The sequence below is a fragment of the Podarcis erhardii genome, assembly GCF_964252035.2.
Source record: "Podarcis erhardii genome assembly, chromosome: Z".
NCBI lineage: Eukaryota > Metazoa > Chordata > Lepidosauria > Squamata > Lacertidae > Podarcis > Podarcis erhardii.
Window position 1 is genome coordinate 38,815,242 of NC_138504.1, and position 14,355 is coordinate 38,829,596.

The 14,355-nt window shown below is 53.7% G+C and overlaps 1 protein-coding gene across 1 annotated transcript; it reads left to right on the forward strand.

Moving 5' to 3' along the window:
• Positions 1-255: 255 nt before the first annotated feature.
• LOC309333848 (uncharacterized protein) lies at positions 256-6,653 on the forward strand. The gene is made up of 3 exons (XM_081847821.1): positions 256-1,917; positions 2,212-3,123; positions 3,847-6,653. The coding sequence occupies exons 2-3, from the start codon at positions 2,932-2,934 to the stop codon at positions 3,970-3,972; spliced, it is 318 nt and encodes a 105-aa protein (XP_081703947.1). The 5' UTR covers positions 256-1,917; positions 2,212-2,931; the 3' UTR covers positions 3,973-6,653.
• Positions 6,654-14,355: the final 7,702 nt, after the last annotated feature.

Genomic DNA, 14,355 nt, shown 5'->3' on the forward strand with positions numbered 1-14,355 from the left:
ATGAATAATAATGTTATTTTCAATCATCTTTAAGAGCAGGAAGGCCCTCTTACACAGCCACTCTTCCAGTTTTCATGAAAATCTCATTACATTCTGGCTTTAAAGAAATAAAATATAAGAGCCCTGCTGGGTCAAACTCAAAGCCTACATATAGTCTAGCATTTTGTTTTCACAGTGGCTAACAAGATTATGGAACATCCATAAACAGGACATATGAACTAAAACTCTCTCCTCCTGTGCCCCAGAAACTGGTTTTGGGGGGCATACTACCAATATATAGTAATTATGGCTATTTAAAATCAAGGCAGTGAATTCTTGGGAAAAATAGTTAGGAAATGCCAGGCTTGGTGGATTTTTTTAAAGCCTTGGATTATAGACCGAAGAACCCACCTGCGTTAGCAGTACATTGTGCTGTTTTTTCTTCCTGTGATGTCACACACCGGTCAATGACAGCAGGTATCTTAAATTTGGTTCTAGAAATGAAAATAACCTGGAAATTTCTATCGAGAAGTGGGTTAAACATGAAACTATATGAGGGAAGCAATCAAAAAGGCTTTTGGGGGGTGGGGAATCAACCCCTCCCCACCCACTACCAGCAGAAATGCATTTTCTTCTTGCATGGCCGGCCATCTTGGGGCCAGAGTCACATTTCATTCTCGGCCCCGCCGGCTGGGGCTGATGGGCTTTGGAGCTGAGCAACATTTGGAGGGCCCAATGTTCCTGCCACCCCGGGGTAGGCAACAGCCGACCCCTCTAGTGCCCCAATGTCCCGGGACATCGCGAATTCACAGATCCGGGAATGTCCCGCTTTCGCTTAGCTGGCAAGGAGACGGAGAGCTGCCGCCGCTTTTCAAAGTGCGCGGGCAAATGCCGCTGCCTTGCCCTTGCCTAGCGCGGCGGAAGGGCTTCAATGCTGCAGCTTCCTCGGGGGAGGGGGGCAGACCTTTCAACAAGGGGCCGGGCTCGAAGCTGCGCTCTTGGCCGGCGATGAGCAGCGCCCCGTTGCGGGCGGAGTCCGGCGCGCTCAGCTCCATGCCGTTCATGTGTATCATCCTTGTGTTGAGAGGCAGCGGGCGGTGGGGTCTTGGAGGGACTGCCTTGGCTGGGGGGGCGGGCGACGAGGAAGGAGGGCAGCCGAGGCGAAGACTGCTGCACTAGAGCAGAGGAGGGAGATGATGGTGGGGGAAGCGGGGAGCAGCGGGGCAGAAGTGCCATTGCAATCCGGCGGGGCGCCCTTGCCCGGCAGCAGGAGGGGAGGAAGGAGCCGAGTGGTGAGGGGCAGCTGCGTCCACGCCCCCTTCTTCACCTGCTGCTTCCCGACGGCCGGATCTAGCCGCGGGATCCAGCCGCGGGTGGCAAGCGGCTTTGCGGGGAAGCGATGATTTGCAGGGGCGTCTCCTGCTCCCGGGTTGCGCGCGAGCTTTCTCTGCGGGCTTCAGCGGGGCTTGCCTGCCCGCCTGCCTGCTTGGAAGTCAGCGCCTTTCAGCCTGGGGCAAATCGACATCAAGGCTTCAGCTCCCACTTACCCAGGCGGGGTGGGGGAATAACAAAGGAGGGGCCGATTGTGACATAAGGCACCGTAATGATGCTACAGGGGACGTGGAGACAGGCTCCCAGCACAGTGGCAGCGCTGCCTAGCGGGGCTTTGAAGTGACAGTAAAACATCAAGATTCAATATTGTCTCCCGAAGCAGACGGATTCCAAAACCAACTTTTAGAAGAATATTTAGCAGCTTTGCAGAGAGACTGGGTCTTAAAAGGTTAAGTATGGATTGGACCCTGGCTGGGACCTTCTGCCTGTGTAACTGCCCCTGAGCCCCTAGTTGGCGGGACCTCTGTCCCAGCCCTTCTTGACAGGTGGAAGAGCTTGAAACTTGGGGAATGATTTGGAAGGGATGCTAACTCATGAGAGAAAGAGGTAGTTACCCCTGTTACATCATATGTTAGACTTGGGGTGGGAAGGGAGGTGGTTTTCTTTCTTTGTATAGAACAGCACTTTTTAAAAGTATTAACTGTGGATTACAAATTTTAAAAAAGCTAATGAGTTTGGCAAACTGTAATACTGTTTACGTTTCTCTTTTATTTAGTTAGTTGTACTGTAATCATGTAGTAAATAGACATAAAATAATGAAAACATTAATAAAATCAGCAGTTAAAATATACATATTTAAGAAACACATGCAGTATTGAATACACTGAGGCTTCATTGCAGGGGGTTGGACTAGATGACACTCTGGGTCGCTTCCAACCAAAATGCAAAACTCCATGTATCTGAAGAAAGAGCAAAGCTTGATGGCAGAACACCTGCTTCACATGCAGAAAGTCCCACGTTTGATCCATGGCACCGTATTGGTCTCCTTTGTGTGCTGCTTTCATGTTTGCCTCAAACACTGCAGAACACTGCAACTTCCTATACTCCTCCTTGAACTCCAAGGAACTCAGGGGGCCATTTATAGCTTCCTCCTGCCCCAAGCAGGAAATTGAGCCCTGCTCTCCCAGGTCCAAGCTCAGCACTCTAACCACTAGGCTACATGGACTCTCCTGGAATCTTGGCATGCTGGCCGTGCGTTCCATGTCACCAAGCAACGGTGGCTGTGACTGTTTGAACTGAGGTTCTGGCATCCTCAGCGTCGAGAGGTTGGCAGAGGTTTGCTGTAGTGACCCTTGCTTATTTAGATTAGAATATGGCATCTCGGAGACTCCTGGAGGTAAGTGAAAGTTGGCATTTCCAGGGGACTTAGCTTTAGGACGTAGAATAATGGTATCACCAAGTTTGGCAAAGAGCTATCAAAGGTGAAAGGAAGCTTCTGTTTGTGTTTGTTGGTTTGTTTATTCGAATGTGAGCCTGTGACTAGGGAGTGTCTTGTTTTTGATTTTGTATAAGCCTCTCTGGGAGCCTTTTTGGCTGAAAAGAGGAGTACAAATGCTCTGAATGAATGAGTATGTTCTCCCCGTGGGCATCTCTGACCTTCATCTCTTGTTTCGGGTCTTTGGCACCTTCCTTCCTGTGGAGCAGCTCTTGGAGGCCAAGTGCTTCCTGGCCAGTGACCTTGCTGCTGAGAGCACCTTCGAGCCCTTGGACATCTCTCACTTGCTGCAAGAGTTCAGCGGCAAAGCAGTGGAGGTAGGATGCTGCCAGGGTAGGAGAGAAGAATCTCCGCCTTGAAGTAGGGGAGTCCACCCCATGCCATTGACACATGTTTGTTGGACCTGGAGGGCTCCCGCTGTGGTACCATAGCCAGGATTAGGTCCTTTAACAGGAAGAGCAACAGAGCAGAAGCCAAGAAGGCAGGGACAGGCTCTGTCCTCTAGGCGAGGCAGCAAGGGCTGAAATTGGTGCAGGTTTCCCCTCTGTTTTTGCCATCTGCAGAGATGCAGCAGCACAGAGGGGCTGATCCAGATCACTGAGGGATCCTTCTGGAGTGCAGGAGACCAGGGAACACCAAGCCATTTCCTCTCTCTGTGGCATGGCAGCAAGCAGTAGAGTTCCTGATGGAGCCGGACCACCTGTGGAGGGGTCAGGTTTAGAGGCAAAGCGCCTTTCTGGCCCCGCACCACTGCCCAGAGAACCAAATGGTCCCCTCCGTGCAATAATGTGCCATCCCTGAGCCAAGAGATCTGGCTGTTGCTGTGCCTGCAAGAGAATATGGCAGGAGGTTTTGGCTGACCAACAACTACTCCATCTGAAGGCTCAGCAGCTGCATCAGAGCTCCTTGGCAGAGTCTGCTACCACTGTGGTAAGGACGAATCCCCTGCTTTCTGGCTTCTTCTCCCCAGAGTAATATCAAGGGGTTTCCGTATTCTGCAGAAAAGCAGGGAAAGTGACTTGCACTTCTCTCTCTCCCAGCAACACCTGACCAGCCTGTTGCCCACCATCCTCAGGATGGATGAATACAAGGTACCTGTGCGCCATCACTTTCCACAGCTGCTGATAGCTGTTAACTTCCTGCATGCCCAGGAATTCCTCAACTGAGTAGCACATCACAAAGGGACAAATGGAGTCCCTTTTCCTTCAGCTTCTGGGGTTTTCTGGTTCAGCTTTATTTTCCAAGGGAGACTATCCTTTAAGTGGCTACTAGGGAGCAAGGATGCAGAAGGAATTTGATTATGTTTGCATGTCAAGGCAGATCTGCATAATTCATAATTTCTGGAAATAGCAACTTCTGGGGGAGCCTTGTAAATGTGGTTTTCCAATTTGGTTCTTGGTGTTTTGGCCATTGTTGGAGACGATAGTTTCTGGCAGGTCGTGTGTGGTGAACGGATGATGACCCTGGAGGTCATTGTTGAGACTGGCATCACCTTGAGCCACGTTGAGAAAGAGTCCACAATGATCAGGAACGTCTGACCTTGGAATGGGCCAGTGAAATCAATGTGGAGTCTTGACCACAGTGTGCGTGTCATCTCCCACTGTTGAATTGGGGCCTTGGGCATGGCTGGTTGGGACTCTTGGCAGGTCTGGCAGTGCTGGACCCACTCTTCTACTGCTGCATCAATGCCAGGCCACCAGACGTAGCTCCTGGCCAAAGCTTCCATGCAGACAGTGCCTGGATGACTCACATGGAAAGCCTCCAGCACTCTGGTCCGCAGCTTAGCAGGGATCATGACCCAGTTTCCCCATAGCAGGCATCCATGGTAGACTGACAGTTCATGTTGCTGGGGATGAATGGGGAGAACTCTGCATCAAGGCAACTCGCTGGCCACCCCCTCCACACCCAGTTGAAGATGCGGGAGATGGTGCAATCCTTTGCCAAGTGTGTGGCGACATCTGTGGCATGGAGCGGTGGCTGGGGCAGAGCCTCCAGTAGCATCACACCATAGTTTGGGGATGGGTTGGTGTTAATGTCTGCCAGTGACAGGTGGCTTAGGGCATCTGTGTGGCCCAGTTTCCTACCAGGATGATGGTGAAGCACATAGCCATATGCATTGAGAAAGATGGACCACCTTAGCATCCTTGGAGACTGGATCTGGATCTACTGATCAGGAGCGAAGAGGCCCAGCAGAGGTTTGTAGTCGGTCACAATTGTGAAGTGACGGTCGTAGATGTAGTCATGGAACTTCTTCACTCCTGTCACAATAGCCAGGGCCTCCTTGTCAAACTGGGCATAATTGCGTTCCATAGATGACAAGGTCCTGGAGTAGAATGCAGTGGGGGCCTCCCGCCCATCCAGCCACTGGTGGCTGAGGACCATGCCGATTCCATATGGGGAAGCATCAGAGGCAAGCACAACAGGCTTGGTCTCATCAAAATGGGTAAGGACGCTGTCAGAGGAGAGCAGGTGTTTGACAGCATTAAAAGCAGCATCCTGAGCATGGCCCCAGTTCCAAGCGGCTTTCTTGTCCAATAGCCTATACAGGGGCTCTGCTATTGCTGCCTTATGGGGAAGAAAGGAGTTGTAGTAGTTCAGCAAGCCCAGGAAGGCCTGCAGCTCTTGTTTTGAGCGTAGTGGTACAGCACTTTGGATGGCCTTGACCTTTGCCAGTGTGGGGTGGATGCCGTCAGCATCAATCAGGAACCCAAGGAGCTCAACCTTGGGCCCCCCTGGCATTTTTCTTTCTTCGCCATAAGGCTGGCGTCTTGGAAATGGTGCAGGACTTCTCAAAGACAGGCTGCAAGTTCTACCTCCGACTCCCCTGTGATGAGGACGGCATCAAAATAAGGAATGACACCCAGGAGGTCTTTCAGGACTCTTCCGTGAGGTTTTGGAAGAGGTCTGGGGCCACACTGACACCAAACTGTAGTCTCTTGACGCGGAAAGCCCTGCGGTGGGTCATGATTGCCTGTGTCTCAGAGGTAGCCTCAGCGACCAGAAGTTGTTGGTATGCCTGGGCCAAGTTGAGCTTTGCAAAGACTTTTCCACTGGCCAGCGATGCAAGGAGATGACTCACAACTGGAACAGGATACACATGCTGCTGCAGGGCCTTGTTGAGGGTGCACTTGTAGTCAGCGCAGATCCTCACAACCCCGTTTGCCTTAAGGGGAGTGACAATTGGGGTCTCCCACTGAACATGCAGGACTGGGTCAAGACCCCTTGTTCGATGAGGTGATCTAGCTCTCCATCAAACTTGGGTTTCAGGGCGAATGGCAGTCGCTGAAGTTGCAGTGGCAGGTAGTCCACCACAAAGCCACAACAAAGGCAGCAGTGGATTCACCTGAGGCCTGGTCTTATCTGTAGAAGGCATGCTGGCAGGCAATCTCTTATGACTGGGGAGCGAAGAGGGTCCTCAGCTTCAGCATTATTGCATCGAACGTTGTATCGCTCTGTTTGGCTGGGGCCACTAGAGCCTAGGCAATCTCTAACGTAGCAGGCCCACACACACTGAACAGCATAGCCCGCTTCAGTTTGGAGTCAGTCATGTTATTGGTTGCGAGGAAGAACTTAAGCCGGGTGGCATAGGAGTCTCATTTCCCCGGAACTGTGGTGTCAAATACCTCGATGTGGCCCTGGGTGGCCATGACACCCGCTCTGTGTGATCTGCCTTGTGGCTGCAGTCAGTGATTTCAGCTCAGTTGAGGCGACAGTTTTCCAGCAGTGCTTTCAGCTTGTGGGAGCTAGCCAAGGCTGCATACCTAGCCTTACATCCCACCTTCGTCACCAGTGAAGTGTAGGTGAGTTCCCATGAGGCAAAACACAGTGACAACAGCAAGAACCTTTATTGAACATAACAGCAAAACAGGGGCAAAGCTTATATACAAAGCTTATGTACAAAGCTTATATACTACTTATATACTGTCAGAGCTGCCCCAAGGTCCCAGCTCACAGAGGACCAACGCCAGGTCGTCGTTATGTACAAAAGTCTTTATTGAAGTTTAGTTTCCATTTCAAAGCCGCAGCGCGCAGCTCTACGTCTTAAACCCTAGACCGTCGAAGTTCCGTCTGAATCTCCTCCCCCCTGACACCAGTTTAAGATTCTAGCCCTGCTCTACCTCTTCCTCTGCTCTCTCCTCCGCTGGGTCCTCCTGCCCGCTGAGGCATTCCCCTTTCTGGACTCTTCTGACGCTGAGTCGCCTGACTCCTCCCCCTGCCTCCGGCGGGCTTTAGGACCTGGTTCCCAGTCCTCGTTCTCTGCTGTCCCGCGCGCCTGTACATTTGAACTTGGCTCTCGCGCCAACCCAGTGACCTTCCTCCTGACCGTTACACTGCTTCTATCACTGCTTCCCTCTTCCGGGATGCTGGCTGGACCTGACCTGCCCTCCGTTGCCTGACTCTCCGATGGAGGCGTGGTCAGCCCTGACTCATCTTCTCTCCCTGGTGGGGGATACGCTGACCCCGATATCTGGGACTCTTCCCCTCCACTATGCTCTGGTGGGGAAGCTGGTCCTGATCTCCAACTGCTGCTCTGGGAGTCCCCGCTGGCCCCTTGCTTCTGGAGTGTCCCCCTCGGGACCCCCCTTCCCCTGGCCACCGGCACCCCCTTCTGTGAATCTTCCGATTCGCTGGAGAGGCTCATGGAATCTCTCGGGCCACTGTCATCTTCTCCTACGCTGCCCTCCGATTCTTCCCCTTCGCTCTCCCTTTCCTCCCTTCCCTGTGCTTCTGCTCCTGAGCCCCTGACATCCATCCCCCCCTCGAAGCCCCCCCTTCCCCCCTCTCCCTCTTCAGGTGTGGGTTCCGGGTGCTCCAGTGTTGTGGGGGTGAGTGCAGGATACAGTTCATCCCCCCTGGTGTGCAGCTAGCCGGCTGGATTCTGCCAGTCCGTGACGGGCTCGTCGACGTCGATCTCCTCTGCTTCCATTTCTCTGCAGGTGTGCTCGAACCCAGGATCCTCCCCCAACACGTCCATGTCCCCCTCTCCCCCTGTTGCCTCGGGTGACGTTGCGTGCAAGGACCCTCCCGGCAGTTCCCTGCTCCACCCCCCCTCCGGTTGATCTTCCCACCAATAAGAGCGGTCTGTGCCAAAACCCGAGACCGATCCCTCTGGAGAGGTAGTCTCTGGCGCCGTTTCCTCAGCTGATGAGAACCCCTGGAACGTGCTGGCTGAGAGTGTGGGTGTGAAAAGATATTCATCGAAGTAATCTGCTGGCATGGGTCTGTGTGGGAAGAGTGCATGAAACTCGTCTTTGAGGTAGTTCTCCTCCACCGCATAGTAAGGAACCCACCTGTTGTCGCTTGCTGGGGTACCTTCCCTGGCTAGTAGATATTCAACCCCCTCTTCCCCCCATCTCGAGTCTAAAATCTCTGTGGCCTCGTTGAGTGGCACCGCCCTCGGTGACCCCCCCTTCATGGGCGCCTCGCTGAGTGGGTCTGGTGCGTTCCCTGGTGCCTGGAACTTGTGGGGTGCCTTGTAGGGTGTGAGCACTGATCTATGAAAGACCAGATGCATTCTGGAACCCTCCGGGAGTGTCAGCCGGAAGGCTACTGGATTGATCTGTGCCTCGACTTGATAAGGCCCTAGCTGCTTGTGTCCGAGCTTCTTCTTAGCTAACGATCTGGCCGGCACTGCCTGGGCTGCTAACCAGACCCAGTCCCCCACCTGGATGTCTTCCCCAACTCTCCTGTGTCTGTCCGCTTGCATTTTGTAGGCGTGTTTTGCTAGCTCCAACTGCCGTTGGAGTTGCTCGTGGACCTCCTGTAACTCCACTGCCAAGGCCTCTGCTCCCTGTGGCTCCCCCTCCTCTACTCTCTCTAATCCCGGGAAGGTTCTGGGATGCCGCCCATTGTTAGCGAAGAACGGTGTCACCCCCGTGGACACGTGCTTCGTGTTGTTGTAGGCAAACTCGGCTAGCGGTAGGTAGTCCACCCAGGTCGAGGGCTGTTGATTCGCGTAGCATCTCAGGTACTGCTGCATGATGGCGTTGACCCTCTCCGCTTGTCCGTTGGTCTGTGGGTGTCTTGCCGACGCTAAGTTGATCTTTACGTTCAGGATGCCCAGCAGCTTCCGCCAGAAGCTCGAGATGAACTGGCGCCCCCGGTCGGACAGGATAGACCGCGGTAGGCCGTGCACCTTGAACACGTGGTCTATGAACAGCTTGGCGGTCTGTTCCGCCGTGGCCACCTTCGCGCAAGGAATGAAGTGCGCCATCTTGGTGAACATGTCTATGACCACGAGTACTGCTGTTTTGCCCCGCGAGCTGGGCAGATCTGTGACAAAGTCCAGGGCCACCCTCTCCCACGGTTCGAGCGGTGTCTGTAGCGGTTCCAGCAGTCCCGCCGGCGGTCTGTGTACTGGCTTGGCCCTTTGGCATGTGTCGCACCTAGTGACGTAATCCGCGACTTCTCCCCGCATCTTGGGCCACCAAAAATCTCTGGCTACTAATTCCACCGTCTTGTCCTTGCCGAAGTGCCCAGCGCTGGGCGCGTCGTGTAACTGTTGCAGTACTTTCACGCGGAGGTCGTCTCCCGGCACGTAGAGGGCCCCTTTGTGGATGAGCAGTCCGTCGCGTATCTGGAACTCGTCGTCCTTCGCTGTGCCTCTTCGCACCTCCTCCATCTTGGATTGTGCGAAGGAATCAGTCTGCAGCGCGCGACACACCGCGTCCAGGTCCACGGTGGCTGAAGCGCACGCCCACACTTTCGGTGCGAAAATGTGTTTGGCCGCCACCGGTGCCGCTTCCTCGAGATACTGCGGCTTCCTGGATAGCGCATCCGCCATGACGTTGTTGTCTCCTGGGATGTATTCTATCCTGAAGTCGAAATCCGCAAAGAACTCCGCCCAGCGGATGTGTCTCTGGTTCAGGAACCGCGCTGTGCGCCAGTACTCCAGGTTCTTATGGTCCGTGCGGACCTGCACTGTGTGTTTGGCTCCGATGAGGAAGTGCCGTCACGCCTTGAAGGCTGCATGAATGGCCAGCAACTCCCTGTCCCAGATGGTGTAGTTCTGCTCCGACTTGCTGAGTTTCCTGGAGTAGAAAGCGCACGGCCTCCAGTCCCCTTGCGGATCTTGCTGCAACAGGACCGCCCCCACGGCTCTGTCCGAGGCGTCCGTTTCAACCCTCATTGGTCGGCTGGGGTTGACGTGTAGCAGCTGTTCTTCGGACGCGAAGAGACGTTTGAGTTTCTGAAAGGACTGCTCCGCTTGGTCCGTCCAGACGAATTTCTTCTTCTTGGAGCTGAGGGTGTCCGTGATGGCCGCTGTCTGCATCGCGAACCCCTTGATGAATTTGCGATAAAAGTTGGCGAAACCGACGAACTTCTGGACCTCCTTCCGATTGCGCGGGCTCTTCCAGTCCAACACCGAGCGGACCTTGGTACTGTCCATGGCGAGTCCCTTGTCGGACAGCTTGTAGCCCAGGAAATCCACCTCCGTCATGTCGAACTGGCACTTCTCCAGTTTGGCGTAAAGTCTGTGCTCCCGTAGTCTCTGCAGAACCTCCTTGACGTCCTTCTCGTGAGCCTCCTGCGATTCCGAGAAGATCAGAATGTCGTCCAGGAAGCAGACGCACTTCTTGTAGAGAAGACCCGCTAACACGTGGTGCATGAAGGCTTGGAAACAGTGGGAGCCATTTTGCAAGCCAAACGGCATAACTCTGTATTCATAGGTGCCCAACGGCGTAAACATGGCTGTTTTCCACTCGTCGCCCTCCCTCATGTGTATAAGGTTGTACGCCCCTCGCAGATCCAACTTGGTGAAGATGCGACCCTTTCTCACCGTTGCCAGCAGGTCGTCGATCTTGGGCACGGGGAACGCCGTGGGCTTCGTCCTCGAATTTATGACCCTGTAATCAACTACAAGCCTCTTTTGGGGCGTGTCTTTTTTCTTCACAAAAAACACTGGACTGCCCCCCACTGCTTTGGATTCTTGGATGAATCCCCGCTTCAAGTTGTGAGCTATGAACTCCCTGAGTTCCTGCAGTTCGTCTTCAGACATGGAATACAGTTTTCCAGTCGGCAGTGTCGCCCCCGGCAGGAGGTCAATCTTGCAGTCGTAGGGCCTGTGGGGAGGCAGCTTGTCCGCTTCCTTCTCGCAGAAGACCTCCAAAAATGCCTTGTACTTGTCGGGTACCGCTTGCAGCATGCCCAAGTGTAGCTGTGGTTCATCCTCTTTCCCCTCATCTTCCTGGCTGGTCAGGATGCAGTGTTCTGCGCAGTAGGAGGAGCAGAAGGTCAATTGACGCTGGTACCATGCTAATGCCGGGCTGTGCCTGTCCAGCCAACTCATGCCCAATACTATGGGTGTGTCTGACAGGTGAGTGACGTTGAAGCTGATAACTTCGCGGTGATTCCCAATTCGCATCACCATAGGCGGTGTTTGCTGCACCACCTGTCCTCCGAGTAGCTCCCTTCCATCAACCGTGACGACGTTCAGGGGCATAGTGGCTGGTAAAAGCGCTATGTGATGTTGCGTGACGAAATCCCCTCCGATAAAGTCTGCATTACTACCAGAGTCAATGGTAATAGGGACTTCCATGGTGAGTCCATTGGGGAGCTGGAGTGATGCGGTGAGCTGCACCACTGGTTTGGGCGGGAGGGGGTCTGTGGGCTGTAAGATCCCTGGGGACTGCTTCACTGACTCGTCTGGCTGGGCCCCAGTGCCTCTGTCTCCAGCCAGACTCCGTCGTTTCCCTGCAGTTGTCCCGCCTGCTGAACTGCTTCCTTTACTGTTGCTGAGGCTGCAGTGTGCTTGTGGAGCCTCTGGGGACACTCTTTCGCCATGTGCTGAGCACTGTCGCAGATGTAACACTTCCTGTTCCCTCTAGGAGCCTTCGCTTTGACTGCTCCTGGTGTTTGGGCTCTGGTTGCTGTCTGAGCCCTGGCACCACCTATCTCCATCGGCTCTTCTCCCCCTCCCAGTGGAGGCGTGGACTGGGCGCGCGCTGTCTCTCTGGGAAAGCAAGGAGGTGATCTAGCTGGCGTGCGTCCCCAACGTCCTTCATCCTTGCTCCAAGGACGTTCTTCCAGACGCACCCCAATCACCAGCGCTCTTTGGACGACTTCCTTAGTGCTCTGGCGTCTCTCCCCCCTCGCAATTTCGTCTTTCACAGCCCCATTCAGCCCCTCCCAGAACAGGTCCCGGACGGCAGCTGAGTTCTTTTCCCATCCCAGCGCATTAACCAACGCAAAAAAGCGGGAGTGATATTGTCGCACAGTGGCTTTGCCCTGTTTCAGTCCATGAATTTCCCTCCTGGCAACATCCACATCCACTGCAGATTGAAAACAAGCGTCCATAGCCTTAATAAATGCATCTGAATTTTGGAGGGTGGGATCATTGTCGCGCCAAAGATTGCGCAGCCACGCTTTAGCTTCCCCATGCAGATGAGTTAGTATGAAGCCTACTTTCTCCTCCTCATCTCTAAAGTCCTTTTGCAGCAACTTGAGCGCGAAAACTACGTCTGCTCTGAAGTTAGGATACTGCTGCAGGCTCCCATCGAAATGAGACACGAGGCTGCCCCCCCTCTTTCCGAGACCAATCCCCTCCGGCTTGGCACCAGGCAGCCCCTGCTTGCTCAACATTTCCAACCTGGTTTGCAGATCCTGGCAGACAGCGGCTGCTTCATCCTCTCTCTTTCTGGATGCTGCTACTTCCATGGTAAGCCTTGTGACTGCGTCTTGCAGGGCTGCCATTCTTTCCTCTTTAGTCATCCTTCCCGATCTTCATGAGCTCGCAAAGCACCAAGCTTCGCCCCTCGCTGCGTCAACTCACGCTGCGAAGGTTTTTGGCAGACGGAACTTACTGTCAGAGCTGCCCCAAGGTCCCAGCTCACAGAGGACCAACGCCAGGTCGTCGTTATGTACAAAAGTCTTTATTGAAGTTTAGTTTCCATTTCAAAGCCGCAGCGCGCAGCTCTACGTCTTAAACCCTAGACCGTCGAAGTTCCGTCTGAATCTCCTCCCCCCTGACACCAGTTTAAGATTCTAGCCCTGCTCCACCTCTTCCTTTGCTCTCTCCTCCGCTGGGTCCTCCTGCCCGCTGAGGCATTCCCCTTTCTGGACTCTTCTGACGCTGAGTCGCCTGACTCCTCCCCCTGCCTCCGGCGGGCTTTAGGACCTGGTTCCCAGTCCTCGTTCTCTGCTGTCCCGCGCGCCTGTACATTTGAACTTGGCTCTCGCGCCAACCCAGTGACCTTCCTCCTGACCGTTACACTGCTTCTATCACTGCTTCCCTCTTCCGGGATGCTGGCTGGACCTGACCTGCCCTCCGTTGCCTGACTTTCCGATGGAGGCGTGGTCAGCCCTGACTCATCTTCTCTCCCTGGTGGGGGATACGCTGACCCCGATATCTGGGACTCTTCCCCCCCCACTATGCTCTGGTGGGGAAGCTGGTCCTGATCTCCAACTGCTGCTCTGGGAGTCCCCGCTGGCCCCTTGCTTCTGGAGTGTCCCCCTTGGGACCCCCCTTCCCCTGGCCAACGGCGCCCCCTTCTGTGAATCTTCCGATTCGCTGGAGAGGCTCATGGAATCTCTCGGGCCACTGTCATCTTCTCCTACGCTGCCCTCCGATTCTTCCCCTTCGCTCTCCCTTTCCTCCCTTCCCTGTGCTTCTGCTCCTGAGCCCCTGACATCCACATTTCTGAAAGCCTGGGCTATTCCCACTCCCAACATGATTGGCTGTTTAAACTTCCAAACTGTGAATCACGACTCAGAGTTCAAGGGCCAATGGCAGAGGCCCAAATCCTGAAATGTTCTGTGATTGGACATCATGTATCAAATCAGAACATAGGAGCTCAGAATCCTTAGTCCAGACTCAAGCTCAGGCAAACACAGACCACTGAATACATAGCATCCACCCTCCCCAATTTAGATGGAAACCCCAATAGGGGGATCGCCAACAGGCATCCTTCGGAATTTGAACCTCACCCCTACTTTGTACTCTGAGTAATCATTTACCTTAAATATTCTGTGGCTCATGTCAAGGCTCCGGATTGTCTCCAGTTTTAGTTCTCTTCAGAGTAGACCAGTTGGATTTGATGTACGTGATGAACCTAGGTCCATTCATTTCAGTGGGTTTGCTCAGCACAGAACATAGTTGGATCCAACTCTCCATCTGTAAGTAAAACTACAGATGGTGGATAAAATGAGAACCCGTCTAAACCTCCATCAGAAAAGTGCTTTGTGGGGACAAGGAAAGTATCCCATCTTATCACCAAAGAGTTTCTTTCTCTTTGGGTCTCTTGAGCTGCTTATCTACAATATACTGGTCTATCCCTGTAAGGAAGCACTGGACCACCTGCTCACCTGGCTGCAGCATGATCACCTACAAATCCGGAAGCTCAGACTGAGAGGGATATCCCTGCTTTTGCACTCTGACATGGCAAGTGATGCTTAGAGGGAGGGCGCGAGAAGGATTTAGATTCAAATCACAGCCAAGCACAAGTCTGTGCTAAAAGAAAAACTGTTGGACCTTTCAGATCTTTGAAAAGAGTATTTCTTTCTGTAGTACCTGAAGATGCTGGCTGTAAGCTACTGCAATCTGGCTGCCC

Excerpts from the sequence above, each read along its gene's own strand:
- LOC309333848 (XM_081847821.1), top strand. The coding sequence starts at position 2,932 with ATGAATGAGTATGTTCTCCCCGTGGGCATCTCTGACCTTCATCTCTTG. Across the intron at positions 3,124-3,846 it reads TCAGCGGCAAAGCAGTGGAG|CAACACCTGACCAGCCTGTT; the intron begins GTAGGATGCTGC and ends TCTCTCTCCCAG.